This window comes from Centrocercus urophasianus, unplaced genomic scaffold, assembly GCF_019232065.1.
Source record: "Centrocercus urophasianus isolate 14NV4802_14NV808 unplaced genomic scaffold, USGS_Curo_1.0 seq_12, whole genome shotgun sequence".
In the NCBI taxonomy this organism is placed as follows: domain Eukaryota; kingdom Metazoa; phylum Chordata; class Aves; order Galliformes; family Phasianidae; genus Centrocercus; species Centrocercus urophasianus.
This window is the reverse complement of record NW_024884364.1, coordinates 33,008,892-33,036,883: the sequence shown is the minus strand read 5'-3', so window position 1 is coordinate 33,036,883 and position 27,992 is coordinate 33,008,892. Positions and strand designations below refer to the sequence as shown.

The following is a 27,992-nucleotide window of genomic DNA, read 5'->3' as shown; positions in this document are numbered from 1 at the left end:
ATGAAAGTTTCTGCCTTCACTCAGCACCCAAACAGCACCTCCTCCTCAGCCCCCAAAAAACAAATCAAACAACTAAAAAAACAAAAAACAAACAAACAAACAAAACCAAACACCAAAAAATCCACCACCACACACAAAAATAACGAAAACCAAAACAACAAAAAACTCCAACCATCAATCCCTAATGAGCAGGAACCTGTCACTCAGAAGAGAGCTACCAGGAGATTTCAGCTGAAGAAGGCCTCCAGAAGCCACCATAATTGAATCAAATGACATCCTATAAACAATAAGTTAAAAGTAAAGAGCAAGGTAGAGCTGCACAAAATATTGTGAAAGCAGTATTTGTTACAGACATATATTTTACACTTCTTCAGGTGGAAAAAAAAAAAAAAGCTGCTCTGAAACATTGTTTTCCTGATAATATATAAATGAAACCTTCTGTTTCATCTGTTTAATTGACTTTCTTACACTTCTGAGAATACTGGTATGAATGTTGATGGACTTGGAGTTTGAGGCAGAATGTTGCTGCCCTGCAGCAGTTTGCTTTCGAAGTACGGTAACTGGTTTGGGCCTGATTAGGGTAAGAGATGTTGAGCTGACATTGCTGAAACAGGACTTGAATTTTTTTATTCATAAATTTTCCTTTGGGGGAAAATAAAGGAAAACTTTTAACAAGTTCCTTTTCTCTACAACTCAACAACTCCAGCAAAGATATGCCAAGAAGTTTAAGCTAGTGATAAATATGGATTAAGATAAAATGGGGGTAGTGAGGTGAGTCACACGAAATAGAGTTTATTACTTCTTCCCGAAATGTTTCTCCTATCAGAAATGTCACAGTGAGAAATTTCCCATGCAAACTTTTCCCCAGTGCCTTACATGTGTTTTTTTTATTTTTTTGGCAGTTTCTTCTCACATAATTGTGACTTCAGCAAGCATTTTTAGAGGTGATTGCCTTTTCCTCTTTTGGCTTTCTTTGGTGAGGAGAAGTGCAGTGTTATTACAATAGTTTGATCAAAACATACTTGGCTTAGTAATTTTTTATTTGTAATAAAAACTTACACATCATTAGTTTACCAGCTGTTTACTCACTATTTTTTACTGTAAATTTGAGAAACATCAACATAATGTATTTCCCAGTTCAATTCCATTTAAAGGTAATCTTCAGCTCAAGAAGAGTTAATTCTTGAAGGATTTAGGAAATTACCTTTTCCCCTTCAACACCCAGTGCTGTAACCTTTATTAGTACATTAGTGACCTCCAGTGGCAAAGCTGCGAAAAGTGCAAACTGTCTAGAATACAGCTAAAAACATCTGGAAGCCTCTATGGGTCAGACAGGGCTCCAAAAGAAAGATGGTTTTGTAGAAGAAGGCATTTCATTTCACTGTAACTTTCAAAAATACCGTAAGGATAATTTGTAAAGTCAGTAATTCCTTCATCCCTATTTTGGAGAGAAACACCTGACCAAAAGTTGTTGCACTGAGGTGTGCTAGTCCCTCTCATCCTTCTGCCTCTTCACTTTTCAGCAATGAAGAAAGACAACAGTAGTCATGTTTGAGACCTGAATAATATGCTGAGTATAAGAATCAGAAAACACAGTCATATTTCACTTGCAGAGCTGTCTCTTCCCCAGAGATAGGATTCTTTCCACAGTGAAGAAGGAAGCTCACCAACAGAGCTCATTGCAGCTAAAGAAGGCACCTGGAGTTCTCAAGTCCATCTCATACCAAGAAAGTCTGGAGCACACGTACTTCCTGAAAGTGCAAATATTTTAAATTCCTTCAGAGAGATGCCTATTTTACATTCACAGCTGGGGAAACAAAACAAAACAAAAAATGGTTTAATTGGAAGAGACCTTATGGACCATCTAGTTCCAACCTCCTGCCATGGGCAGGGACATCTTCCACCAGATCAGACTGCCAAGAACTTGTTCAACCTGACCTTGAGCAATGCCAGTGATGGGACATCCACAGTTTCTCTGGGCAGCCTGTGCCTGCACCTCGTAAGGAATTTCTTCCTTATGTCTAATCTTAATCTACTCCCTTTTGTTTTTAAACCATTATCCCTTGTTCTATTACTACATGCCTTTGAAAAAGATTTCTTGCTCTTTTTCTTATGATCTCCCCTTCAATTATTAAATATTAAAAGACTGCAACAATTTACCCACATATATGCCCCAAAAGGTGATGTCCTCTTGAAACGGTCCTTGGTAGCCTTCCCTATTCAGCCTGTAGGCTCAGCAAAGAGATTTCCTAAGAGACTTAACAGGACATGTCTATAGAAAGTGCACACATTGCTGTGTAAACTCTTACACTCACCAAGAACACTAGAGTGCTTTGCAGGTAGCAGCTAAAGGTCCATAAGTTGTAGTCACATTAGTACCAAGCTGTTCCTGAGCTAACTGATGCTATTATTAACTAGAGTGAAAAAATGTCTGCATTGTTCTGAGAGTGTTTGTCCATGTGTGGCACGGACACAAAGATCTCTGTGCAAATCACTACTAAGCCATATGGGCAGGTGAAGAGTGAAACTACAGCAAAGAAGGTGGTATTTTGCCTTTCAGCCCTGCAAAAGAACAGATAACTAGAGAATCTGCAATTTTATTTGTAAGTACATTCATTATTCTTCCAACCAGAATACATGGTATGGCTCCATTCATGAAGGAGAGCAATTGTTTATGATGCATTTGCCAACCTACAAAATCACAAATTCACTGGCAGAGGCATTTACACAAATGACTCTTCAGAGGCTTTTAAAATAGCACAGTTACTTTCAAGTACTGTACAATTTCTGAGCCTCCCTCAAGTACAGTGACACAGTACATGATATTAAATTGAACACCGCAGTGTAAATTAACAACTTTTGACACAAGTTCTGTGTGATCATAAAGCCCCATTTCTTAAATACATCTGGCGTGCTATTTTTTTTCAAAAAGACCAATGCTTCAGAAAGCTTCTTTTGAGTAAGCTGGTACTTTTAATAAGTTGGTACTGCTAATAGGTTATACTTCGTGTTTTATATTGCATTGTATTATTTATTCAGTGTTCAAGCCCACAGGTAACAAGAGAAACCTAGCAGACACCTGAGAAGCAATGTTTTAGCAACTTAAAAAGTTAGGGTAAAATGAGCTCCAAAAGACAGAAATAAAGTCATTATATTTTAAACGTATTCTGTCAAAATTGTATTGGTGAATTTACATAAACAAAGCCGCAACATAAAATCCTGCAGTGGATTAGAAAATACTAGTATGTTACCAGCATCTCTATTTGCTTTTCCCCTCCAGCAAAATATGAGCACCAGTGTGCTTCAGATTTAAGCTCTTGTTCTCCAGATATTTAATTACACAAGTAGTTCCGTTAGGAGGCACCTTCGGGTTAGTCAGGTAGAATGTTCTTTATCATCATGCTCCTATTTTTATTTTTTGTGAGAGGTAGGAGATGCTGCATCCTGAGTTTCCTTACCAAGAGTAAAGGAAGCTCAGGAAGATGCCAGCTAGAGGTTTCTCACAGGTTTTCTCCATGGGAGTATGCAGAGGCCATGTCTACACGGGTATTCAGCACTGACTTTGTGCTATAAGACATTCCTAAGAACTACACCAGCTTTGGGGAAATGTTGGCACCGGGGTACCAGGCTTGTTTTCCAAACCCATCAGCCTCAGGACAGTAAAATTCTCTGTTCTTCTGTTAGAAGTCCATAATATCTTTCCCCTCCAACTGAAAAGAGCATGGAGAAATAGCCACTAAGTTATTTATTTAACTTGAGATTTTCTCATGGCAGTACAAAATGGTGTAGCATGGACCCATAAGTCATCCATAGGGCCCGACCTCTAAGATAAACACCCATGAACCTACCAGTTATCTTTGCTCCCAGGCCACTATGGAGAGAGTGCTCCTATGTTGCCCCCTCACAAAAGAGAATGGGAGTTTCGGGTCTTTACCACAGCTTTTAAATGCTTTCTCAGCTTGAACTGGCCCGTTGCTTAACTGGGGTCACAGATTTGAAGGTTTGTGTTAAATAGCAAACCTATCAAATGAACGCAGACAACAATATTGATGGTTGATTCCCTTTTGGGAAGTACAGAAGCTTAAGTAAGAAGAGTGTGAATATCAAAAGCAGATTGGCAGGGTCTGAAAGAGATCTGAGAACATCTATTTCAGCAGACACGGCCTTGCAGATGGATTAGTGGGTTTACTAGCCTATGCTGTTCCAATCTTAAAGGCCCCTCCTAAGCCAAACCATTCTGTGATTCTATGATTCTGTGGACTGCAGAAATGGAAGAGAACAGTTGAATGGACATTTGCTGCTGCCAGAAGATGCTGAAGCTACTTTTGAACATAGCAGATTACTGGGAATTTGCTTCCCAAGCAAAGTCCGGTGCTCGGGGAAAGAGTGAGGCTGCAAGACCCACTGGGAGTTTCCTCCACAAGACATGCAGGAAACAATAAGAACTGCAAATCCAAGACTAGTTATCAGCTCCTCAAGCTTCACACAATAACTGCTTTGATGTTACTATTAAAAGCCAGAATATTGCTGAAGGATACAGGTACTGAACACAGTCCTAAACCAGATGTTAGAGTCAGTTGGCCTCTACAGACCCTCTGTGAAAGGTATAAGATCTCCACAAAAAGATGGACTGTAAAATTTGATGATTCACTAACTCCTTCATATGCACCAGAGAACAATATTCTGTTTGTTCAAAACTTTTATGTTGTTCCCAAATCCAAAGAGGCACGAACATTTTAATTTTTAATCATCCATTAAAAAAAAAAAAAGATCAAGGGCAGATCCACCAAAAACTGCTTCATACAATCTTTCCAAAAATTATCCTTATGCTCCAGAGTATTTCAGTAATAAATCCTCCAAGACAGTCAAAAATTCTACCTGACAGCTTTAATCAATGCTTGATGACTTAAAATGGTGCAAAGGGAACAGAAATAACTACTGTTCTGAGTCAACAGATTTTCACATTTGCTTTGAACAAATATCAGTGCTGGCAAAGGGCTTCAGAAAAATCAGGACAGACACCACAGATTTGCTCTTCTGTTTTTCAGAAGAACTGGACTCAAGTGTCTCTTCAAGTTGTGTGCTTAAAATCGTGATTAATGATGAATTTCTTTGTTACTGTCTTTTCAAAGAGTGACTAATCTAGTGTTCCTCACCCTTGTTAAAAAACAACAGGTGTCGCTTTGCTCCCCCCCCTCCCCCCATCCTTCAATCACACCTAAAGAGCCTATGTAGGCAGTAAGGCTGAGGTTTTCTTTTCCCACAAGGTGTCACCAGAGATTAACTTCACTGTACGTCTTTAACAAAATTTACATATTCAGTTTTTAAGACAAGCAAAGCATTCAGATCTTCTATGTGCTACTAGAATTATCTGTTAAAGTACACAACTTTGTAATGAAATAGATCCAACTAAAGAAAATTACAATAGGGTAATATTTAATTTTGAAGCTGCATGAAAAAAATCAAGAAACTGTAAAGGGATTTTCCATTTCTTTTGCTTACTACAAAAAAATGAAATGAAATGAAATGAAATGAAATGAAATGAAATAAAATAAAATAAAATAAAATAAAATAAAATAAAATAAAATAAAATAAAAGCTTTACCTGTATTCAGCAATTTATTTCGTATGATGAACACATCCCATCAGGAATTCTGTCTCTCTTCTAAGCACCAGTTTTTACAACTACAAATCCTTGTAGATTCTTAGATTGTAGGTTGTAGAAGAAAGATATAATTGCAGCTCTGATCCTACAAAATGTTTTTTGGAGCTGAGTCTATGCTCATATAGGTTGTAGGAAAGCCCAAAAAGGGGAACTTGTGAGTAGAAGAGCTTATCCTTGCCCTTTCATTGAGCTTCGGATACAATTGCCACTTCTGCTGCCTGTTCAGTTAATTTGGATGACTGAAATAAAATCTGTATAAGCTAAAACAAAACTTTGCAACAAAACTTTTCTCCTCTTCTGCTCAGCGGTGCAGTGTGAGGTTTAGAAAACACCACAAGAAAAATATACAAGTCCCCAAATCCTCTTTCCTACATGCTCTGAGGTTTAATTCGCTGCATTCACCAAATTCAAAATTATTGGAGTGCATACGTAGTGAAAAACAATACACTGTCTTTTTCTGTGTGCAAATGTCTTAATGACTCCTACCAAGCATATTTGGTTTGCAGATGGGTTTCTTGGTGCTCTGTGGGCTCTCTGCATGATAGAACTGAATAAATTTGTTGAATTCTTTCCCTATGCCCCCACCTGTAAGGAAAGCCCTGCCAAGCAGTGCTTACCAACTTAGTGACATGATCAGGAGTAGAGAGCAATAAACTGGCTGTAAGAAGCATTCTGCAGGTGGAGAGGCATGAAAAGCAAAGTATTTCATTACTATGTTGTGTGCAGTGGTAAAAGCACAAGGGAACTGTTCAAAGAAAAAGGAAGACACTGTACCTGCAGATCACCCTCCTAGTGGAGCCACACAGAAAATGGATCTGATGCTGCTGGATGAAGAGAGAGGAGGTGTTTTGTGTTTTATTGTTTTAAAGGAAGATACAGGTGCCATTTCAGCAGTGAGCTTTTTCCCTCGTCGCATGAACTGAGAGCAGCTCCATCGCTCCTGCCCATCCTTATCCTCACCTGGGCTTTTATTTAGCTCCAAGCAGTGCAGATGGAAGTGTCACCAAACACAAGACCTCTCCCCTTATGCCATGCACAAGCTTGTCATGCTGGAGGAGGGAGGCCCAGCTTGCCATTTGCCTGCATTTCTTCGCACACAGGGAGGAGGGATTGCAGATGGGCTGAGGCTTGAGACATAGACTGCAAAGCTGTCTTTGAGCTCAAAAGGGAACTTGTCAGAGGTGAGGGACAATAGCAGTGTGAAATAGCAGCAAAGTACAGCTGCTCCCATGCATTAAGACAGGGCCATTTCTCCATCTGGAGGCTGCATTCCTAGAAAAAAGCTCAATACAGAAGCCCACACAACGCCATCACGCACACCCAGCCAGAGCCCCCGACACCACCCTCTTACATTTGGGCTTCAGTCTGCAGTGGCAGCTCTGGCCTCACATATTCTCCAGCGGCACCTGTGCAATCACTTGGTGAAATCAGAATAAATCTCACCAAAAGCAACAACATTCACAGATAGGAAGATCCCATGGGAGGGCAATGAAGTGGGAGCTGGTACTTCAGCTGAAATGAAGCTGGAAGCACCATGGAATAACATGCCCAGGGCCAGGTCCTCATCCCATGCTACTCCTGACCCTTCAGTGTCCAAAGCGGTTTAAAAGAACAGGAGCCCAAGCATCCCTGATGGATCTGGGAAACCAAAATGAATGATTTCAGGTGCAAGACTGAGACAGGAGATCTCCATGCCATTGTTAAGGGAGGTTGGTGGGTGTCTGTGTGGTGTGCTGGATGGCCCCCCCTTGCGTGCCCTCAGGCTATAGGCACAAGTGCAAAGCTCAACACTGCCCTTTAAGGGCACAATCCTGTTTGTGCATAAAATGTTGGCACTACATTTTAATCAGACAAATAATCAAGCAAAGAGCTATGGAGACCAGTCAAACAACCCATCTGACAGTGTGTCACAATTCATATGATTTGGCACAGAGCAGCACGCAGCATGGTTGTTATCCTGCCAGTGTCATCTCAGGAAGTGTTCAGCAGATAGAGTTGCTCAAATCAAGGTTTTGTCACCAGTACAAGTAACACAGGGCATCTTTGTTTGCCCCAGTAACACTAAAGCAATCAGTTCAATCTTCTCTGAAGGAAAGCCTTTTTTTTTTTTTTTTTTTTGCAAGACTGATCACTCTGGAAACAGTGGGAGAATTGCTGTGGTAGAAAATGAACCTATTTTGTAGCAGAGGTAAACATACTGTCTGTATGGTATTTCCCCTCCTCCTGTGCTCTTGCAGAACTGGAGGAGTCAACAGGAAACCAACTGGCCTTGGGTAGAGCTGATATCTCCGGGTAGGAGACTGCTTTTTTCAGTCTCTATTTCTCTGCCTGACTGAATATATAGAAGTGCATGAAACAAGTAATTTTTACTGCATTGAACTGGTTATATTTTGGTCTTGGAAGATGTAATAATGTCTACTAGAGTGCCTTTAGCAGTAGAATTTGCTCTCTTGTATGCCAGGTCCTATGTTCTTTTTCCTCAATTACTGAGAAGAAAGCAAAGTTGAGGCACCAAACTGCTTTCTGTGCTTTGACTACTCAGAGAGGACAACTCTCATCCACTCTTAACTTTTCTAGATGTATTGCTGGACTGTGCCGTACCACAAGCTATCTTCACCTTGTTTTTGGCAGATGCAAGGACAAAGCTGGCCTTCTAACCTTCCATGATACTATTTCTCCAGTTAAATGCTGCATTTGCTCCATGAGTTAATGTCTTCACTGGAGGGTTAACCATCAGCCATTTCTTCTCCTCTTTGAGCTCTTCACAGAAACACATGCCCAGAGAAGGGATCTAGGAAGGAAGGATACAAGCAGCAGTTACCAGCAGGGTCATTGATTTGGTTTTGCAGCAGAACAGAAGAGCAGATCTGAGACCATTCTGAAGATAGAGCCTGGAACATTTTGCCACTTTCAAAACAAACTGAAAACAGGCTGGATGCCTATAGTGAAACAGCTGAGTTTGTGCCATCACCTTGAGCTCACACTTGGATTTGAAAATCAAGATGTATTCACTCCTTATGCATCAACTGTAGGAAGTAAAATCACGTCTAAAGACTGAATCCTCCTCTTAGTAATACCGAGACAGATGATAAGGAAAACTGAAGTGAAAAAATCTGCCACTGGTGATAATACACAAGTAAAACAAGCAAAAAAACTCTTCAGCAAAGTCTCAAGGGCAAGCCTCGCTTGTGAAGCTGGCAAGAAAAGCCTTCTCTGCTTTGCCCTGTAGCTGAGCAATTAAGCCGTGAACTTGCAGTGACCTGAAAATGTACAATTTAAAGAGTCACTGAATATAGCTGCAGTTTATGCTTGTAACTCTATGAGGAGAGGGAAGGCTCTTAGTCCTGCTTCTATAGTTAGGAGGCTCATGCCAGAGGGAGAGGTTTCCACACGTACCTCACATGTAGCTGCTGCCTGATACTGATTATGCATGGGTGTTGAATGAAAATCTCCTAATATGTTATTTAACAGGACAAAATTCTTCTCTTGACCACTAGTTCTATGCTAAAACTACACAAGATAGATCTTTTTGTACTGAGAGAGCTAATGTCAGTGGTATTGACGTGTCGTTACAAATCTCACTGCCTGGGAAAACTCGATACTGAAAGTGCAGAAACACATACAGAAAGCTGCCTACTGAATAAAAAGTCTTCTTACCTTTCGGACTACATGGGCAAAGTCGCTGCTGTCTCTGGCAGGGAGTCCTATCAGAGGTCGGGTGAAAGATGCCAAGGAAGAGCCATGCCCCACAATAAGGATGACACCTGAAACACCATAGTAAGAAAAGAAAGGTAGTTAGGGTGTTGTCTGACTTTGCAGACATCTTTGTTAATGTGGCAGAGTGTACTGTGCTGGTCGGAAAAAGTCTGATGTGTTGCAGACATGGCAGCTAGTGAGAAAAAGTATTTGCTCAGTGAACAGCTTTCCAGAAATGCAATTTTCTGATGCTGATCTTCATCCCAAGGCATAAGTAGAATGATCAAAATTACTCTTGTGATTTTTTACTGCCTTCTGTTTGATTTTTCTTTTCTGTTCTGTAAATTGTATTTATTTTGACTTAGTACAGGCCAACAGCTACAAGCCTACCTTGAACTCTGTGCAAAACAAATAATCAATGATAAATGTGCCTCTGTTGACAAACCCATGCCTATTCCTGATACTGAAAGTATCTTGCAGAATATACAAAGATTTGAAACCTTTACCTTTGCTGGGGCAGGCAGTGACAATCTCTTTTATAACTGCAGAGCTTCTGCTCACATATTCCTCATAACTTTCTGACGGGACCAGAGAAGAGAGTGGGATGATTCCCCTGACAATATAATCAGAAATACGTTTTCATCTAGATGAATGAGCACACATGAGAGGAAGCACTTGGTTAAAAGGATGTGGGTTTATCCACTGACCTGACTGACATACCGATACCTCAGCAATTCACATTAAAACTTAAGCCCACATCTTGTAGTTCATAAAACACCAGAAGAAGAGAAAACCATACTTTAATAAAACCCCTAGTTTACAGTGGAAGTTGTTTAAACTAAGACCCATCCCAAAGTTTCTCAGGAGCTTCCTTGACCTGTCTGTGTCCATACTTGGAAAAAGATGGCAGAGTCTACCATGTCTTGGTGCACAGTGGCTGGTGGTGCCAAGGATAGGCAGCTGAGAAGGCCAAATTCCGAGTGATGAGAGCCCTACCAGCCTCTCCAGTGCTGGGGGACTAGCAAAATAGTCAACAGGACAACAGTGATTTGCTGCCTCTCAACAATCTCCTTGCTTTTCTTGGTTGATGCTTTTATTAGGTCTTCTTGGCAATAGAATTCAGCCTCCTCAAACTCATTTCCTATTTTTCATATCATCCTTTGAATCTGAGAGCTAGAGAAATTCACAGCCATGGCTGGCAAGTATGATTATATGATTAGCCACATGCTGTGACACAATCCAGAATGTTTATTTCTTTCTACAAAAAAACTGCCCTGCTGTTTTGCTAGCCTCCTTTTTCAGTGAATAGACAGAAGAGAGTTTAGATTCATATATTGTAGTAAGATTTGATATCAAAGTGTACTTTTACCAGTGAGTCCTTGATACATTTCAGGTAAACTACAGCAGCACAAACTATAGAAGTAGAAAGTAAGTGGTAAAACCGTGTGGCAGGCCCATGCTAAATTGTTAATCATAGCTAATACTAATTCTGGCTAGGTTAAGTCTGCTGATGGAACAGTCCGGGACTTGACCCAGGTGAAAGCTGCTCCTTGAAGTGAGTGAATATGGTAAAACTACCTCTGCAACCAGAGGATTTTGAACCCTGTACACGACAGCAAGAAAGTGGCATCAAATGTGCAGGGTTACAGCTTATCCTCTCTGCTTTTGCCTGGACCTGAGTGAGCTGTAAGGCTGCAGTTGGCACTGTTGCAAAGGTTTCCTCTCCAGTTCCCACTGCTCTATACCTGCACTCAGTCCCGTGTGGAAATTTGAGGAAAATGATCTCATATTGAAAAAACTGTTGAAAAAGTTTAGAATGACCTATGTCCCATGAATAGGAAAGATTTTATTCTTTCACGAAGTTTAAAATGAAGATGATCACTTGGCTGTAAGAAATACATTATGAGCTGAGAAGTTCCTTTCCCTCTTTCTTACACAAGTGGGACACCTCAGACACGCTCACTTTTATTAGCTGAGCAATTTCCTGGAGCTGGCTGTGCACTGCACATGCGGAGCAGCCCCAGAGAGCACAGTAAGCAGCTAGGTAAATTGGAGCTCATTCATTTCCTGCTCCTCTGTGGTTTTCAAGTACTCAGAAATAGCATCAGTCCCCTTTTTCAGCTCTGGGGGCCCCAAAAAAATCCTTGCTGCAACTCAAAACATAACAACGCCCTCCTCGACTGAGTTTGGCATGAACTGTTCTGCTGCCCCCCAAACCCACCCTCCAGATCACAAGGAAAGCTGGCTCGTGTTGGGGACACCTCTCTCAACCCAATGGACATGAAAGCAGCACCAGAGCAAGGCTAATGCAGTATGCAAGCTCCAGGTGTGTGCCCATGTGCCCATTTCTAATAAGGCCCATATTGTCTCCATGTTAGAGCAACAAGGCTGACTCTTGCCATGAGACAGAAGACTGCATATCTTTGGGAATAGACCATGCAGTCTTGAATTTGATTAGCATCATCCATTGTTTGCAATGTTCCTAAAGGTTTATGACACATGAAGAGGGAGGAGGTACCTCAGGAGAAGAAGAACTGGCTTTAACAGCTAGAGAGGAAGAAATTACCTGTAACTTGTATCTATGTTGTAAGAAGCCTCTGTCAGTTCTGTGAGAGTCATAAAGTTTGGAATTACTCTGCTTGCTTCCCACTTGGTCCATTCAAACAGTCCTGGTTCCACTCTGATTTTGACTTTTTGGTCTAATTTAAGCCCTGCAAAGACAAGCTGTATTTCTTAAAAAGAAGAAGGTAGACTCAAACTGTCACATTTGGGCAGTACATTCTGTTTTGTTTGCTGTAATATTTTCATTAACCAAATAAGCTGCTTATTGTTGGAAAAAAAAAAAAAAAGGATTGTGTTTAAATGAAGGCAACATATTCTTGTCTGACTAATGCTAGGACACACAAAAAATGAGACATTTTTGTTATGTTATAGCTATATTGTTATTATTATTGTTATTATTTCTGGAGTTCTCTTGTGATACTTTCAAAGTACAGAAGTGAGCAAAAGACCTCAGCAATGCTTCAATCTGAATAAACTTTATAAAGGAAATGTCTTTTTTTACCCATTTGTATATAACATTTTGTAGAGTGACCACTCTGTGGGGCAATAAATCATTCTACAGCAGAATTTTAATGTAATTGTTGTAAAAAGATACATTCTTTTGTTTATTATTCTCAAGAGAGGTTACAGGGTTGCACCATTTCCCATAAGAAATGCACATGTCCTACTGAAGATGTAAGGATGATGATGAACTGTGAGCCCTTCACAGATCTATTAGAGGGGAGAGGTGAGGAACAGTGAGGAGAAGAGAGAATGGAAGAGGAGGAAGGAAAGAGATTTGAAGCATGAAAGAACTAAAATCCTTTGGCTTGCAATAAATAACCACAGAATTGTACACAGAATCATTAAAGTCCGAAAGGCGGCAAAGATCATCTAGTCCCTGGGCAGCCTATTCCAGCACTTGACCACTCTTTCTGAGAAGAAATGGTATCTAATATCCAACCTGTACCTCCCCTGGCTCACTTGAGGTCACTATCACCATAACTTCTCTTACTATTACTGTTTACCTGGGAGAAGAAGCCAGCTCCCATCTCTCCACAACCTCCTTTCAGGTGGTTGTAGAGAGCAACAAGGTCTGCCCTGCGCCTCCTCTTCTCCAGACTGAACAACCCCAGTTCCCTCAGCTGCTCCCCATCAGACCTGTGCTCCAGATCCTTCACAGCTCCACTGCCCTTCTCTGGACATGCCCTATGGCCTTGATGTCTTTCTTGTAGCGTGGAGCCCAAATCTGAACACAGAATTTGAGATGTGGCCACACCAGTACTAAATACAGAGGGATGATCACCTCCCTGCTCCTGCTGGCTACCCCCAGAAACTTGATGGCAGTTTGACAAAGACATTTTCATTTTTTATGCCTTACCTTGTAGTACATGTTGGGCTGTCTGTATGCAGCGTAGGGCAGGCGATGAGTACATGTAGCTGACTGTCACCTCTTGGTCCAGCAGAGCTTCCCCTAGTGGGAACAGCAACGTGAGGTGCTGTTTCACTCATCACCGTAAGTGAGAAACTACTGCAAAAGTGTTTCAGTAAAAAAAGCTAGGACCAAGCGTTGGAAAGGTAATTACAGAAGACTGTCTCAAAATCTGCCAACAGCAGCTAAGCATTTGCACCAGACTTCTATTGTCAACATCAGACGTGCGTGCTCAGGGTGCAGAAATAACTTTGTTTGGTGAGTGAACTGAGTCAGACTAACCCATATCACCCAGCCAGCAGTTTTATCTGTGATAAGCTGACCACAGTCTGCTGACCACGAAGCTGTGTCCTCCAGCCAGCCCTCTCCCTCGGTGACAATTGAATGAGACATCACTCTCTTGCAGATGTGCAGCAGGGCACAGGTAGTGTTGCAGTTTCCTTCTTTTAACTATCTTGGCCAGGAACTGGCAGACTGGGTCTCTAGGATGGACAACCAGCCTCTCTCTCTATTTTACTGTTTAACAAGTTCTTGCAGCAGTTGTCCATCCAGAATGGTTACCACAAACAATGCTGCTAGCAAGTTTCTCTACTACTAGGCCAGTGTGAGCTCTGCCAGATGCTGAAAGATCGCTTCCCAAACCCATATAGTTGCAGTAGGATATTATCCATCTTACCTATAAGTCTTGATTGGAAAACACCGCAGGAAGATAAAGGAGGATCATGCTCAAAATGCTTTACACTGTCTTTCCGTTTTGGTAGGGTGGAAGGAAAGTTGAGGTCTGCCCTGTAGTATTTTCCTAAAACAAGGTGGAACATTTTGCTGTGATGAGAGGGAGGCAGCAACAAAATTCACTGTCTGCCTTTCGTTGTAATGGCTCCATTCATTTTGAATTCTCAGACCAGAATTATATTTCTGCTGGCAAATAAAAACAGGCTGGAGCCCTGTTAAAAAATCCCAGTGACTACTAATTACCTCAAAGAGATCACATTTTAAGTTCACAACACTGACTTGGGAAATCACCTGTCCTAACAAAATAACACCTCTTCTGCAAGCTCCAAAGGAGCAAAAGAAGGGAGTGGAGGAGAAAGAACACAGAAAGTGGAGGTGTCTGATAAGCCTCAACCAGGTCATCTGAATAACTAATAGTAGAGATCTTATGTTTTGTGCTTCTGTCAGCGACAATCGTACCAGAGAAATGTTTGTTCTGTGGTGTTTATCCAAAACAAACATAAAAGACAGTGGGACATAAGGTCCAGGTCGGACCAGGCTCCGAGCAACATGTTCTAGCTGTAGATGTCCCTGTTCATTGCACGGAAGTTGGACCAGATGGGCTTTAAAGGTCTTTTTCAATTCTAAGGATTCTATGATTCTATGACATGATGATGGTAAGGTGCAGGTCAAAGAAGTGTTGTGTCTGACTGCGCATCATTATTCACTCTTCTGTGTCAGCATTTACATCTACAGGTAGAAGCCTGTATCCCTTATACTCTGATACTGGGGTAAAGAAGTTCTGCGTCAGGTTTGCTCAGAAACTCCCATTATCTTACTCACCATCTGCAGTTAAGCACTGTTGAAGCCAAGATTTCCCAAAGACCTGATCAACTCTTTCTCCATGGCGCATCACCAACACACCTCTTCGCAGATTGGTGTTCTGAGACAGCTATATAAAAATTACTTTCCATTACAATATTATATACAACCTGCATGGAAAGTCTAAATTGCTGGATGCTGTCTAACATAGCAAGGACCAGCAGGGCTGTCCCAAGAGATAGATAACAACCACAGAGGGGGAGAGTATTAAATTGATAAAATGGATTAGAATATTTAGGACAAAAATAAGCCTGACTAGCTCTCTGTTGAAAGCAAATGAAGAATATCTCTGATCTTCATGGGCTACAGGTTAGATTTAAATTCAGTGTTTATTCTAGTGAAAGGTAGTACTGATAAATCTTTTAATTCCACTGTGGGAAGGAGTTACATCAGTATGTATTGTGTAGTTGGTACAAACAAAAAGGAAAAGCAGCTAGCTGATTTAAGTAATAATATTCTTTCCTAACATCAATCTCATCTTTTTTTCCAAATGAAAACAGAGATTTTACATTTTTCCAACAGTGTATGGCTAAGTGATTAGTGAGCCCAGGTCTCATCTGAGGCCTTGTTTTCCCTTAGTCTGCATGAGGCTACAAACATGTTCTAAGTAGGTAGGAGTTAGTTTACAATGAATACAGAGAGGAAAAGATAAGGAAGAATACCTCAAAAGCTTTAAAACTTTTTAAAAAGCAATTCATCACAGCATTATTGTTGCAACATCAAGGTTAGTGACGTGTATCTTCAAGAACAGAGAAGGGAATTCTTAAGAAGTGGTGTGAGATACATATTTATGTATATTTATATATATATATATTGCTAATACTCTGCATTTCTGCCGTAAGGCACCAATCAACTGCTATGAGATCAGAGTTTAAGGTTTTGTGGTCTAGACATTCTTCCTGGGAGAAGCTCATAGGCTGGGGAAATGCTTAGATTAAAGACGTGCACATCTACAAAAAGTGTTCTTCAGGGCAAGCAGTGGCTCTGCCATGGATCCAAGCAAGAGGGTTAAAGAGCATACATGAATTGGTGGAAAGACATATAGCTCCTGCAAAAGAGAGTTTTGTAAAAGATGGCAAGGCTAATACCACATTACATATACTACAAAATATTTATGGGATATGGTACTGTAAATGTATGTGCAGTGTATGCATACGCTACATATATTCATTATAACATGAAAAATGTTAAGGAGAACCAGGAAGATAGTATTAAATTTAATATATGCTTTTTCTTAATAGCATATCATGCACAACTACATGGTGAAGACAAGAAATAAAATCCCAACTACCTGAAGTGAAAGAACATCAGTTACACTCCTTGACATAACAGGATTATGGACTTCTCCATTCAGCTTAACATTAGGATCATTCGTGGATTGGGTGAAAAATTTTGAAGCTGGCACAAAAGCATATTCCCTGTAGAAAAAGCAAAAACAGTGCACACACATCATATGAGCACACACAAAAACAGAAGGGATTTTTAAGTCCAGATTTTGTCCATAGGCATATGACAACCAAGATTCCATATCCTCTTCAATATATTTCACACACATGCAATCCATTTTATCACTTTGTTCAGGTCGTAATCTGTCCAGTAAAAATAAGAGTAAATTATATGAACTGATGACATGCATTGGATGTAACTATTCTGAATTCTGAGCTTCAAGCAGGAAATTATACCTGATTGTCACCACTCTGCCTCTAAGGGCTCAGCACACATAAAATCTATACCTCTTGCTTAGAAAAATTAGATCTAATCTGGAAGAATCATTTGCTACACAGGAAGCCAGTGAAATGCCTGCTGATAAAGGTTGAATTGACAAGGCAAGGATGAGCACAAGGTGTTGGAGTAACCTTTCCATGGTTTAATTCATTTAATTTCAAGTTGGTTTTGCTACCTCCTGAAATGAGACAAAAGAAGAAATGGAAGTGCTAAGGGCCAGGTTGGATGGGGCCCTGGGCAGCCTGATCTGATGGGTGGCAGCCCTGCCCATGGCAGAGGGTTGGGGCTGGGTGGCTTTAGGGTCCTTTCCAATCCAAATCATTCTGTGATTCTGTGCTTCACATTATTCAAGAGCACAGGCAGGCTATCCTTTGATCAGCTGGACTTCAGGCTTCCGTGTGCATGTGTCCTATCACTTCTTGTTAAGAAATTTCATTTTCCCACCCAGATACCAAGGTACCCTCTGCTCACCTCACCTCTAGCTTTCTCCCAGCAGCAAGGAGGAACAGCAGCTGCACAAAACCCCTGCGCCATGAAAGCCCAGAAACTCCCTCCAGCACCTGTGAAGTGGATCACAACCAACCTGTGCTTAACCCACGTGTCTGACTCGTTGGCTCTCTCTGTGTAGTTTTCAGGAAGAAAACCCCTGCACCCACTCTGGTGCGAGGTCCCGATGACCCAGCCTTCGCTGACTTCAGACTGCTGTGTTGGGTTGACGTAGATGAAGTCCCCAGCATTGATCATGAGCTCGTCAATATTCTGGGGCTTGTACTGGAAGAGAGCCCGCAGTGTCTGGTGGAAGGACAGAGCTGGGTCAGGCCAGGAGCTGGCTGCAGGGGCAGAAGCATGCAGGGGACATGTGCTAAACTTGTGGCAGCCACTGCCATCAGCACCATTTCCCAACTGCAGCTTGCTCTGACTCGCCACTTCAGCAGACAGATAACTACGAATATGCATGAGTGTAAAAATAGGCACTTGGTATTCATAATATCACTTTTTTTTTTTTTTTTTTTCCTGTAATTAGTGTGACATATTTGAAAGAAGGCACAGCAAAAGGATTGTCAGCTATTTCGGTGATTACTTGTAGCTCTCTCAAGTCAAAATATGAGATTCAAAACAAAACAATGTACTGGTCCGGATTTAAAAAATAGCAGTTATTCATCATTCTGTAGTTTAAATTTGGAAATGAAAACAGGAAAAATATTGACTGTTTTAAACTAAGAATTTGGTAAACTGAAGTTGACCAGGGAGAACTGTGCTGTGTTCACTGAAGTTTAACCTGTGCCTTTTTCATCATTGTTGAACAATAAAAAAAAAAAAAAAAACTTATTCTGTTGAATGGAATTTTACTGCAGAGCAGTGATTTGACAAGGAAATGTTCAAAGGTCATCATTTCCTGTCTCTTTTATTTTCTCATAGCTCATTGTAAGATGAGTTCTTCTGCTGCAGTTTGGGATTGGATCTTGCTGACATGCAGGTCAAGCAGGTAACCATAAACATATCTCCTATAGACTCAAGAATACAGTTTTTTCAGCCCAAAGAGATACTTGAAGCAGCCAAACGTTCTGAACACTGCACTGTGCATGCACTGATTTTCCCCATAGAAAACAAAACAAAACACATAAGATGACTGCAGGAAATATTCCAACTACAGACCCAGAAATGTAATAAACCCAATGACAGTACCTGGTAATGCACAAAACGCATGTCCCTTGAGTAGAGAGCAGCTACCCAGTGGCAGGTCTCCTCTGGGTTAATGCATTTGGCGAGTTGCTCCAAAGTCTTCTGGTGGTGAGGACAGAACTTGTGAGCCAAGGTAAGGTGGAGCTGCTTTAGGCAGGGCTTCACGTGACAGTCTAGGAATAAAGCAACCAACTTATATCATGACTTACAAGGGAAGGCCGTTTAAAGTTCTTTGTGTTTTATCCTGCATGCTTTGCATGATTCATGAAATATCTTTGTAATTAGCAGAAGAATAGACCATAGTTTTATTAAATAATTGTTTTACCAGATGTCATGGCTTTATTTATGCCAAAATAATTCAGAAATCTGGACTGAATTGGAGCCTTGGCTTAAGCTGAGAGGAAAAACAAACTGTTGGAATTCCTTTCCCAGTCTGACGTATAGAATTTGTCTTTCCCAGACCATGCTATCCAAGGGCAGCAGCGTTTCAGTCTAAGGTTTCCCAGTGTCATGGGAAATGTTTATATGGTGTTTGTTGCACCACTGTCTGAAGTATGTGTCTGCTCCTAGGAAGTTATAGAGGTCTCCCTTCCTTAGCTCCGTAAGCTTGGTTTAAAATATACTTCTTCATTTCCTTATTGTATTTATTACCTGACAACTGTGAATGTAAAAAGCACTTCACCCATTGGTGGTGTGAGGTAAAAAATGCTTGTCCTTGCTATGATGAAGAATGCTGCGGGTCTGGGAGATCCCCAGCTGGCACACAACCACTGAAAGGAGATGTGTGACTCAGATTCAGGAGGAGACAGACTTATGTGAGCACAAGGGAAAACCCAGGCCCAATGGGCTGCATTTCTTTGCTTTTTCATTTCCGCCTTCCTCCTCAGTCTGGCCACGGAGAATTGAATATCCCCAAGGTGGAAAGGTCTGTCTTCCCAAGGCTACATGTGAGACAGAGAACTGGGTATAGTTAAGATTTGGTTTATTTCCTCCAAACATGTATTTTCTCTTTTGTTTCTGTCCTCACACAATCATGGCACTGGTCCCTGATGAAGAAAAGACAGAGTAGAGGTTGGGTACAGAGGTCTAGGGGTATTTAGGAGTAGATCTCTTTCTATCTTACATATCCTAATCCTGATGGGCTCTCAAGTTATACTGACAAACATTTCAGCTTGTGGACCAATATAACAAAAGTAAAGCAAAAAAAAAAAAAAAAAAAACAAAAAACCAGAAAACAACAAACCCAATAAAGTTCATCCCACAGAAATTACTCCATAACAGCTCAAAATGGAATAACCTCTGGCCATTTCAAAACCCATTATGAGCAGCACAGTGTAAGTGCCCAGAAAACAAAGATCTCATATTGTTTTAAGGGATTGCTGTTTGAAAGATGTTGCCAGGCAAAACCTTTGCCTGGATTTACTAAATAGAATAAATTTATGAAGACTTCTAGTATTTTTCTTTTTTCTTGTTCATAGAGTTCAACAAACACCTCCTAGACAAAAGCAGCATATCTTCAGAGTCTAAATCAAGCTCCTCTAGCCACATTGGTTTTGAATCTGTAGGAGGAAAATGTGCTTGCCAGCAGTAAAACATCTGCTACACTGCTGTGGAGACACGGGAGATAGTTTCATTATCGTGTCTGCACAACAGCCCACTCATTTTCCCTCTCATGTTGATCCCACCTGCTAGGGCTGAAGCCTCTGAAGAGAAGGCCACAGCAAATTCTTTGAGGATATTTGCGTGGCTGTCACCAACAAAGAAACCAAGGTAGCTGGTGGATGAGTGTAATGATAGGGAAATAGTTGGTGGAAATCTCTGTGCAAAGCTGTTGCAGATTCTCTTTAAGATGTCATACAGTAATTCCACTTTCTGGTCTTCACACTGAAAGAAAACAGAGGAAGGACATCCTTTACCCTCTAAGATCAACAGCCTGTTGTTGAGGCAGCCTGTCTTGTAAAGTTACACCCGAAAACAGGATGGGCATTACTTCCTTAGAAAGATAACACATCTATAAACATGCCTGAAATTCCTGATATTAAATGTATTAATATTTGCCAGCTTGATCAGCAGTGTCTTGATACTGTATGAGGAGATGAGGTCTTTTACCATTAAGTGAAGGAAGATAAAGCAAGGTATTTTACCACCTGAAGTAATCTGAAATGAGTTAGAGATCATGACTTCTCTCTTCAATTCTAAGTAAGAATTTTTATTATTGTTATTCTACAGTTCTTTGCTCTGGTAAAAAATTTAAGAACTGAGCAACGTACATAGGAAAGTTAATTCAGAATCTTTGTAATCTTTTGTCCCCTAGTTACAGCAAATTAAAGGATTGTACAAAGCCATGCTTCCACAAAAAGTGTCAATTAAACAATTTAAGAAGTAAATAGAAAAAGATGGAATTTGTGCCATCCAGGCAAAGTTACAGACATTAATGATGTTCCAGTTCCACACTGTTTTGTTTTTTTTTTCCTTAGCAGAGCTATTTGCTCCTTTCAGGTGCAGGAGATGCACGGTGTCAGGAAATAGAAGAGGTTGGGCTGGGAGGTAGGAGCAGGGCAGGGAGTCTTATATCCTATATGCGACGTACCCAGGTCATCTGTCACTGACAGCTGAGGAACATAGAATAGCACTGGTGTACATTCATCCCTAGAAATATACTATCTGAAACAGAGCTGAGGTGTGTGAGGTGAGACTTACAATTCAGGCATCTTTTCCAGGGTCAGGCCTTTAAACTCGACACTTCTCAAGAACACAGCATTAGTTATTAATGTTTTTTGGTTTGCATAATTGTGACAAATGGCTGCAGGGCACCACACTATTCTATATTTTGCAACAAAATGCTTGTATTTTCATTATGCTCAGCATTTCACATCATAGTATGATTTACACAATTATTTTGTGCAGCTGCTCTATAGCAGTGGTACCATAGCAATAGCCTCTTGGCATGGACTTGCCAAGTTGTCCAGTTCCACCAGCAGTTACTTTTTGTGCCTTACCGTGAAGAAGTCACAGAGTGTGATGTGAGGGAAAATCTCATGGGCTCTGTTCTTCCCGCACTGCCGCTTGCTCTCCTTCCAAAACTCTTGCAGGCAGTTAAACAAGTGGCCAGTGGGGCACAAATAAAGAGCATATTCCTGGGGGATGGGGTCATCCAAAGAGGGATCGTTGCAGTGAGAGTGCAACCTGAAATCAAAACATGTCACACACAGAAAGCATGTGAGCCACCTACTCTTCTTTTCTCGGCTTCCTTGGGTGTGCACCATAAGGTCCCACGAAACACAAGCACTGTGCTGAGGCAGGGAGTATGTTTACTGTGATATAGCTCTGAATGCCTGTCTGGCTATGCCCCATGCATGCACACAATTGCGGCTCAGATACTATAGCCCCATTGCAGTGAGTAGCCCACAGTTAAGAAGAAGACTTAAAATTGAGGATAAATGTCTGCCCAGAGCAGCCAGTCCCCCAATCCCGTGAGATATTACTGTGGTAAAAGTAGTTTCTTCTGCCCAGGAGTCTATTCCCCAGCTCTTGATTTACCCCAGACCTTCTACAAATAATCTTGCTTCCCAGAATCACTGTAAATACAATTACCTATTTCTGTGATGATTTAAAATGAAAAACAAACAAACAAAACTCACATGCAAGGTCTTTAGAAGCAGTTAACTTCAAATTGAGTAACAGAATCAGTATGTGAACAAGTGTTTTTAGTCAGTTTTAACGTGAAAGCACTCCTTAGAAATCACAGGTGCTTACCATTTTGCAGCATCTTCTATTGACTTTTGGCCGGTAGCAACCAAGGCTTTTTGCCTAGAAAAAAAAACACACAAACCAAATGAAAATCAAGTGGATTCATCAGAATAACAGAAAACATTAAAATTGTTTTCTTTAATTTTAATAAAATAAAGAAGAATGGACTCGTGACAAACAATTCTATTTTTCAGCATAATACATACCTATAATAACCTAACCTATAATGACAAGGTTATTCCTGGCACATATTAATGTTCTTGAAGCCCTCCAGGCAGTTGGATCTGTTGCATGTCTTTAATTCCTTGTAGACTGGTAATCTGCCCTTTCCACAGAACATCCACAGAATGTGTTTTGAAGAAATTTGCTTAGCACCCCTACTGATTAAATGGGCATCCTTTGGGTTGGTTTAGTTGTTCCTCCACACATTGTAAGAACAGGGTTTGCTCTGTTGATAATTAATGAGAAGCCCAGATTCAAGTGCCAGATTCAAGTCCACACATATAACCTAAGCAAAACATACTTATTTGGAGTTTGAAACTCTGAACTGAAGATTTCCCATAGCCCAGAAAGAGCCAGACCTAAGCCACAGGTTAATTCCAAGATAACATACAATATCTCAATTTTTCCCCCTTTTATTCAACTGACAATCTTTGGGATCAAATTTGGTTCATATTTCCTTTTCATAGAATCATAGAATCTCCTGAGTTGGAAGAGACATACAACAATCATGGAGTCCAACTCCTGACTCCACAAAGGACCAGCCAAAAATCAAGCCCTATGTCTGAGAGCATTGTGCAGATATTTCTTGAGCTCCGGCTTCTTGGGGCTGTGACCACTGCTCAGGACAGCCCATTCCATGCCCACCAACTTCTGGTGAAGAACCTTTTCCTAACCTCCAACCTGGCCTTCCCCTGTTTCAGTTCCCACAGGTTTTATTGCTGGTCACCAGAGAGAGGAGAATAGCTAGAGCTTTCAAAATGCCATTGACATTCTTTATGTGACAGAGTCTTTGTGAGTAAATGCTGAGTTTTTGGAGGGTGAAGGATTCCCTGTGTTTAAGTAGCACCTGCACCCATGAACCTCATTTCCAGCCCTGCAACCTTGTCAACCTTCCACCTGTAACCTTCTCAGAAGTGACATGAAGGGGAATGAGAAACAGCAGAAATGAAAGAAAAAGTACCAAGTTACTCCACATCTGCTTATCCTTCCTTCTTTCTTGAGGTTATCTTTTCTGACCGCTGTGTGCTGAGGGCATCCATCTGTTTAACCTAATCCTCACATTTTTATCTCCCTCTATCCACATGGCATCTGTGCATGTACTAGAGTGCTATGAGTGCATTAAGGAGCAAGTCTTAATCTTGTTGTGGTTGCTTCTTCCCAGACTTTTCTTTCTAATGCAAAAATACATATGGGTTTGTTAAAAAACAATGAAATGTGCATTTGTGCATGTGCAACCATACTTGGTTCTTAGTGGAGGATCAGCACAGCTGAAGACTAGCTCGATCTTTTCACTCAAGCTCTACCTTCTACCTTTCTCCTCTCTAAAATTAGAATTGACGATTATGGCCATATCAATCCCAAAACCATGAGCTAGTTGGTCAAAAATGACCCTGTTTCCTCTGTGGTCCTCCCTGTGACCTGCATCCTTTTTTTTCTGCCTCTCTGCTGATTCTCCCTTCTCTGTCACGTCAAACATGAACAACTTATATTTTTATTGTGCTCCCCATGCAGCTTTTCCTGTCATACCCTGCTGGAATGTAAATGCTTACTGCTGCTTGGCCAGAACTGCCAGCCTTTGTCACCTACTGCTACACTTCAATGTGAGTGTTTTATCATTTTATGCCATGCTGCTCCTCCCATTTGGTAACAAGCTCTTTGTAAACAGCCCCAAAGGCAAGCAGAGCTTGACAGCAGTTTTCCTTTACATTGACTCTGTGCAATCATAAAAGTAATAAGACCATTGGAGACCTGAGGCCATGGCCTGTCATGATGCTCAGCATCATCTCCTTGCTCCCCCATGCTCCTCTGTCTGTTTCCATCTTTCATCCCATCACATAGGTTGGTAGTAGAATACTTTCCAGCAGGGTTTCTCAGCCCCCAGTGTTAGCAAAATGTTAGGCTGTAATTAGACTTCCTGTGCTTCCAAGGAGGTTGAAAGATAATGTATACGATAAATTCTATACATGCCTAATACTTTCAGATAAACAGTAGGAATGAATCATTTAAAATTTGAATTAAAAGTAATGTATTTATAGGGGAGAATAAGCTGGTTCTTCCCTAAAGCAGAAAACAGCTATCACATTTCTGTTCTATCGAAGCATGAGGTATTCATTACGCTCACTTGCTCAAGTATTTGTGTTTTGTTCTTTCTAAAAATGTTGCTTTTGCATGCTGGTCCTATATTATGAAAGATTTTATAATATTTCCAACGAGCCTTATTTTTTATAGGCCAGGATGTCACAGACAAGCAATTTTTCAGAACCTTCATCAATGTTTGAAGCCAGGACTTACAGAAACAACTAAGAAGTTTCATAAACTACAGTCCAAATTTTCAATGTGTTAAAGTCTGTAAGGAAAAACAAACAAAAAAATAAAGTGCTTTTGGATTTTTTTTGCCATTTTATGTTGACTGCTTTGCACTTTGTCCACCATCTGTTGATTTTGACCTAGAAAGCACAAAGCCTCGTCAATCATTGGGGAGAATGTTTTGAAAGCAATTTGGAGAACATAAAACACAGAATAAAAATTAGACCTCAGTTTGGAGTGACCATACTAATATTATCTACTAGAGAAATGACAAGACAGATTTTAAGCTCCACAGCTAAAATTCCACTGGACATAATCAGGAATAATGAACCCACAGCTTCCCTGTAAACTGTGCGCATCACATCTAAAGATGCTTCACCAAGCACCAGGTGTTCCTGAAAAATGGAGCCTGATCAACTTGCTTAATTTTCAATCTAGAATCAAAATGGAGGTTACAGAGATACTGATGTCCTTTTCCAAACACTTATGTGAGTACTCCCCTGACATTCTAATGAAAGGACTTATTTTCTTCAGTCATAAGTCCATGGCACAACTGCCTGCCACCACAGAGTCCAGATTTTCCCTTCAGAAATTTGTTGATGCTCTGTAGAACCTCCAATCGTCTTTTTCTGACCAGAGCCATATCTGGGGAAGGAGTCACCACCAAGTAACTGAGTTTTTATTAACAAGTTTTTATTAACAAGTTTTTATTAACTCAAGTAATTGAGTTTTTATTAACTCAATTGGAAGTGCTGCCACCAGTTCATCCTCCCTCAGATGGAGCTGCCAAGGACAGGGCCTGACATTTTCCAGGAAGGATGCGCTTTTGAAACAAGATTCATATTCAGGACAGAAAGAAAAAGGGACAGACTCATGTGGCATCTTGTTAATGAAAGCTTACCCTTTTAAAACAGTCTCCTGTGACAAAACCCAGCAAGCACTTTTTTTTTTGCCAGGCCTGAAAAAATCTTTGTACAGATGCTACATCCACATTTACTTCCATTGTAATAGCAGTGGTAAGTAGAAAAAAATGAAAGGATTCATCCCGAGAGTGAACTATACATATCAACTTAACTCATTGTGAAGTCTCTCAAACTCCAGGTACAGAAAAGCGTGTCTTCAAATATACAGAATAGTTTTAGAAATGGATACAGAACAAGTTTTTTTAGCAATAAGATCAATACACAGTGCTCTACAAGGTATCCAAAGTGAGACAGACCTGCTCCTCCTATGGAGACATCATCCCCAAGAAGCATCTCGTTCTCTTGATGGAAAATGCACACTGTCTGCATTTAAGTAGATACAAGAAATACCTATCACTGTACAAAAGTAGCTGAAAACATTACTCACGCAATGTGAGCTGGGAATCCTTTGGCCAGGAGAGACTCCAGGAGTGCAGAGGGGCTTTTGCTCCTGTGTTTGTTGGACACCTTTGCATACAGCTGCGTCTCAGCCACCGCCATCCTCTTCTCTCCCTCAAGCTGTGCTCGGTGCTGACAGAAATTAGGAGGGGGAGGAGGGAGGGAGCAAGAAAATGAGAGAGAAAGAAAGAGAAAGAGGCAGCTAGAATAAAAAAACCCTCAAACTTCTTGTGATCTTCTCTGACAAAAGCTGACATCCTGTTTTCATAACCTGCGCGTCTTTGAGTTTTTGTTTTAAAGCAGTTAAAAAAGCAAATCTGCAGGCTGTTCCCATCTGCCCTAGTAGAACAAGACGCACTGTCCAAGGGAAAATGTAAGAGTCAGGGTGGACTTGCTGAACAGTCTGAGACTGGATCTTCATTTTAAATTATCTTCTGGAAGCCAAGAAATCCATCTGAGCTTCTATTGGAGAGGGAGGGGACCTCCTGCATCATATAAGAAGTTATTTTGTAGGCTGAACTCATTCCTCTTGGGCTCAACATTCATATTCTCCAGTTTCAGCTGTACTTGGACCCCTTTATGGCCACAGCCATAGTCCACCAGCTGACCAACTGTTCAAAGACAAACCAGGCACCCCATCTAGACACAATGCCCTGGGTCTGTGCTTGGAGCAGTTCAGAGAGGCAGCTCATTGAGGCCTGTGCTTCCAGACAGTGCTGTTCTACTAATGGAGACTTCAAAAATTGGATCTGGCCCATCCGCAGGACATCCAGGGTGGTCAGAGCAGGCAAAATGGCAGAGGCAGCTTTCCCCAGCCTGGGCTATCTTTGCTGATGGTACCATTGTTATCCAGGAAGTATGGGAATGAAAGGGTCTCTAGAGCTGCTGGTCTCAAGAAAAAAGCCATCACTATCTCCTTCTTGGCTGAAGTTCACCTTGGGGCAACTCAGCACTCTGGGCTGCCTCTCCCAGTCTTTACCTCTGAAGCCTGGTGAGGAGAGCACTCAAGCAACCCAAAAGGCACAACCTAGATGCGAGCAGTAAACAAGAAGGTGATGTTGTGCTCTGTCCTTTGTAAGTGCCAGCTTGCATCCTGCACAGTGAAGGGACTGAGTTTCCCTCACTGCAGGAAGATCCAGAGAAGTGTTTTCATGGAAAGCCTTCTTTTCTTCCATGGTCTCTAAGGACTCTTGTTTCACTTACACTACCACTAGCTTTTACTTTAGCTCTCTTTCTCCTTCTTCCCTCCACCCTCCCTTTGGCAACATCTCTCTATTTACTGAAAAACCGCAAGCTGAATTAGGACTACTTTTGAGTGTTTTGCAAAGCTGAACATACATTTTCATTTTCTAAAACCAGACTACAAATAAGCTGATACAACACTCTCAGTACAGGCACACTGTTTTCAGGAATGAGTTACCACTTGCAAAGCATTTCCAAAAGATTGTGCGATGTCTGATAATGGAAGTTATCCACAATTAACATATGTGTGTGTGTTTTTTTTTTCCCCAGAACCCCGGTTTAAATGTGCTGTCTGCTATGAGCACACAGCAAAGGGTAAGGAAGTGAAGAAGGAGCAGCATCATCCAAGGGCTCTGTGTGACAACATGAAGAAACACCTGGGCCTCTCCCTGCTGCCACTCAGGGCTGCAGGCAGACTCCTCCACTACACAGTTTTTGATGAAAGATGAGCAAGCACGAGCCTGCATGGTTTAACTTCAGCAGTATTTCTTCCCATGGAAGGTTACAGAAAGGTTTGCAAATACTGCAATATTACTTTACGCTCTTAGGATGATTAAAACACGTGCTGAATTTTTATCTCCCCCCTTTCCGTAGCCATGCCATCCGAAGCTACCTGATATCCATCCCCAGGTTGGATTTCACAGCCATCTCCACAAAGCTGCCTGTGACCAGTGGCTGAACGGGTGGCCCAGGGGGCTTGGGAAACCTCTCAGAGTGGGCTGGCTTAGCAACCTCAGGACTTCCTTTTGGCTTCTTTTGATGATGAAGAGAGAAAA

At 41.1% G+C, this 27,992-nt stretch overlaps 1 protein-coding gene across 6 annotated transcripts; it reads right to left on the bottom strand.

Annotated features, from left to right (window-relative positions):
• Window positions 1–1,019: 1,019 nt before the first annotated feature.
• UBASH3A (ubiquitin associated and SH3 domain containing A) lies at window positions 1,020–26,114 on the bottom strand. Of its 6 annotated transcripts, none has more exons than XM_042810560.1 (16): window positions 25,964–26,114; window positions 22,091–22,144; window positions 21,334–21,520; window positions 20,020–20,218; window positions 18,338–18,507; window positions 17,235–17,443; window positions 16,218–16,344; window positions 14,888–14,996; window positions 14,010–14,132; window positions 13,283–13,375; window positions 11,927–12,071; window positions 9,867–9,973; window positions 9,322–9,428; window positions 8,323–8,455; window positions 6,439–6,488; window positions 1,020–1,807 (listed from the first exon to the last, which is right to left on the bottom strand). In XM_042810560.1, exons 1-15 carry the CDS (start codon window positions 26,074–26,076, stop codon window positions 6,454–6,456), a joined length of 1,911 nt encoding a protein of 636 aa, XP_042666494.1. In that variant the 5' UTR covers window positions 26,077–26,114; the 3' UTR covers window positions 1,020–1,807; window positions 6,439–6,453. The 6 variants fall into 6 exon arrangements, with proteins under 6 accessions (XP_042666494.1, XP_042666495.1, XP_042666496.1 ...); XM_042810561.1 differs by having other exon boundaries at window positions 1,020–1,751; XM_042810562.1 differs by having other exon boundaries at window positions 6,439–6,485.
• Window positions 26,115–27,992: the final 1,878 nt, after the last annotated feature.